Raw genomic sequence first — 2,714 nt, 5'->3', positions numbered from 1 at the left:
TTCGATAGCATGTTCGAGGTAAAACTAGAAGACGTTCCCATTTATCGCTTTTCCAACCAAGACTAAGTTTTGTAGACGCAGTTATACGCGACTGTAATTACTAGCACGATAAGCGTGTTTTTTGAGTCTTCATTCGACAGATCTGCGTAGAATGTAGACATTATCATCGCTATCGCTTTGACTGAAAGACGTGCTATCCGTAGTAATTAGAATAATTAACCTAGCTTGTGCACTTTGTTGTCGTTAGTTACCACCACCCTCTGACACTGCACATCTACCTGTCCAACATGAGCAGGTGAGTAATTACACAAGTGTGAAGTATTCCATCAATTCAAGTTATTCTTTCAGTGAACTTATGATTACCTTTTTTTAACACGTTTTTTTTTCATTGTTTTGCAGTTCCCACCACAGTACCAACAACAATACGAGCCCCAGTATCATAATCCGCAGCAAGTGGATCCTTCGCAAAAAGTCGAGGTGCGGTATCACGGGCTTCCAGGACAGATACCGCAATACCAGGAACAACCCTATCAACCTCAAGTTCCACCGCCTCAGCAACATTATCCTGGTCAGATTCCGCAGCAGCAACAGTACCAGGGACAACAGCCGCAGTATCAAGTACCAGTACCGCAACAGCCTCAGTTCCAACCTCAGGGCCAACCTCAGCAAGCACAGCAACAATTCCAAGGCCAGCATCAGCAGGTCCAACAACAGATTCACAATCAGCCTCAACAGGTCCAACAACAGACTCAGAACCAGCCTCAGCAAGCCCAACAACAGATTCACAATCAGCCTCAACAGGTCCAACAACAGACCCAGAATCAGCCTCAACAAGCTCAGCAGCAAACACAACAGCAGCAAATGCAGAATCAAGTGCCACAAAATACTCAGAGTAACGTTCCGTCGAGCAGCCAAGGTGCTGCACAAGTCAGCCACAATCTTCTACAGCAACAAGATCCGAAGCTTGTTAAACAACAAATCAACCAGAACATTGTACCGAATATGTAGACAGTGTAGCTAACGCGATGTGATGATCGAATAGTTAATAAAAATGTTTTTAGTTAATTTTTTTTTCTAAATCGTGGACCAGTAAAAATATTGGACAAAGTTCTATGGTTCTCGATTTAAAAAGGCTATATGAGACTCTTAAAAAAAATTTAATTTCAGAGAAGTGCAAGCGAAATATAGTATTTACATGTTTATTTATGCCAGAAATACTGATAATAATTTTACTTTTGTAATTATTTTAAGGCTTCTGTCGTGGCATCAGCCATATTCAGTTACGATATTGGAAGCAAAAAATCATGTAAACTCTTTTTCTTGCAAATATATAAATATAAATTAATTCTGTTAATTATAAAAGGATATACCCTGAAGTGAAGATAAAATTTCCACGCAATATTAAGTTAGCCGCTGCGATAAAACAGTTAATATTTTTATGCATTTGCTCAACAAGCAGGCTAGTAGTTGCTTTGGCGACATGAACGTGTTCCTTGATATATTATATTTCATTAATTTATGCTGTGGACACAGTATACATATATGTATGTATGTATAACAAGAAATGATTTACATGGTTTTTTCGTTTCATGACTCAATGTGGTTGTAGCTAGGAAAGAGCCCTAATTATTACATGTGCAATATACTGTTGAATTTTTTTTGTAACTCAGAATTAATTCAACAAATTGCTAAGACCGATAATGTTTATCATTGTTTTTAGCGAACCATTTCTTTACTAATATTGCGATCATATTGTATAAAATGTCTCATTGCTAAATAAATGTTTTCCGAAAAATGTATTAACTCGTTAGAACTTTACATATGTTATTATCTTGCGATTGTGTACAGGATACATCATGCACGATATGTATGTAACTGACACATGAAACTCGATCAAGGCTCCGTCGACGTTTAAAACTTCGTACAAGCGAGAATGAAGTTCCTTAATTAATGTCTTACCGTGAGAATGTTATTTCACTGCGAATCAGACTGGAATAACTTTATTAAAATTCAAGGAGATTTAAGAAAGAGGGTAGAAGGGAAGAGTAGACACTGCAAAACAAGACACATCTTTCGTTTCTCATATTTATTTGTTATTGCATACTGTTTATGTTAGTATATTACTTAGGTATACGTGCCAAGTAGCAACTTAAATGTATGATTGCGTGATTCATCTGTTTGTTCCACCCGTCAAGCGCGCGGATAGGTAGGTAGGTAGGTAGGTAGGTAGGTAATGTAAGTTGCTTACTCCACTATATATAGGGTGTATTTATAAGTATAGCATACCTCGGTAGAACGTCTTCTTACGAGCTAATCGGTAATAAATAAAAGTTGGGCTCGGGGGTCGGGCTTGGGGGAGGATCTGGGGCTGGGGGGAGGGGAGAGTGGGAGAACGCGTTTAATAATGGGCGAACGATTTTGCGTTTCTGCGTCCGTGACTAAAACAAATCGTGTGCGCGACGCAGTACGTTCTCGCACGCTTTTTTTTTTCGAAGTAAATCGGGGAACGAACGTCGTTTCACGAGTCCTCGTCACGGCTACATCTCGTGCGCGTTATCACGCGTTGTTCTATCTCGACATAATCTATCGATACGGGCGACTTATCCAAACGAATTGGGCTACCTACTTGAAAAGAAATACTTGCGTGTGTGCTCGCTTTTTCAACAATTTTTTTTCTTAAAGGCGAAAAATAAAACGATAGTAACTCTACAAAA

At 39.0% G+C, this 2,714-nt stretch overlaps 1 protein-coding gene across 2 annotated transcripts in view; it reads left to right on the top strand.

The window, feature by feature from the left end:
- The window catches only part of LOC112457790 (nucleobindin-2-like), a 5,573-nt gene extending 4,228 nt beyond the window's left edge, over positions 1 to 1,345 (top strand). For both annotated transcript variants that reach the window (XM_025021026.1, XM_025021025.1), the window contains exon 10: positions 400 to 1,345. In XM_025021026.1, the coding sequence (XP_024876794.1) occupies positions 400 to 1,008 (609 nt within the window). In that variant the 3' untranslated portion in view covers positions 1,009 to 1,345. The remainder of the gene's footprint in view (positions 1 to 399) is intronic.
- Positions 1,346 to 2,714: the final 1,369 nt, after the last annotated feature.

Source organism: Temnothorax curvispinosus, unplaced genomic scaffold, assembly GCF_003070985.1.
Source record: "Temnothorax curvispinosus isolate PA1 unplaced genomic scaffold, ASM307098v1 QBEX01008275.1, whole genome shotgun sequence".
NCBI classification, from domain to species: domain Eukaryota; kingdom Metazoa; phylum Arthropoda; class Insecta; order Hymenoptera; family Formicidae; genus Temnothorax; species Temnothorax curvispinosus.
This window is presented reverse-complemented; position numbering and strand designations above follow the sequence as displayed.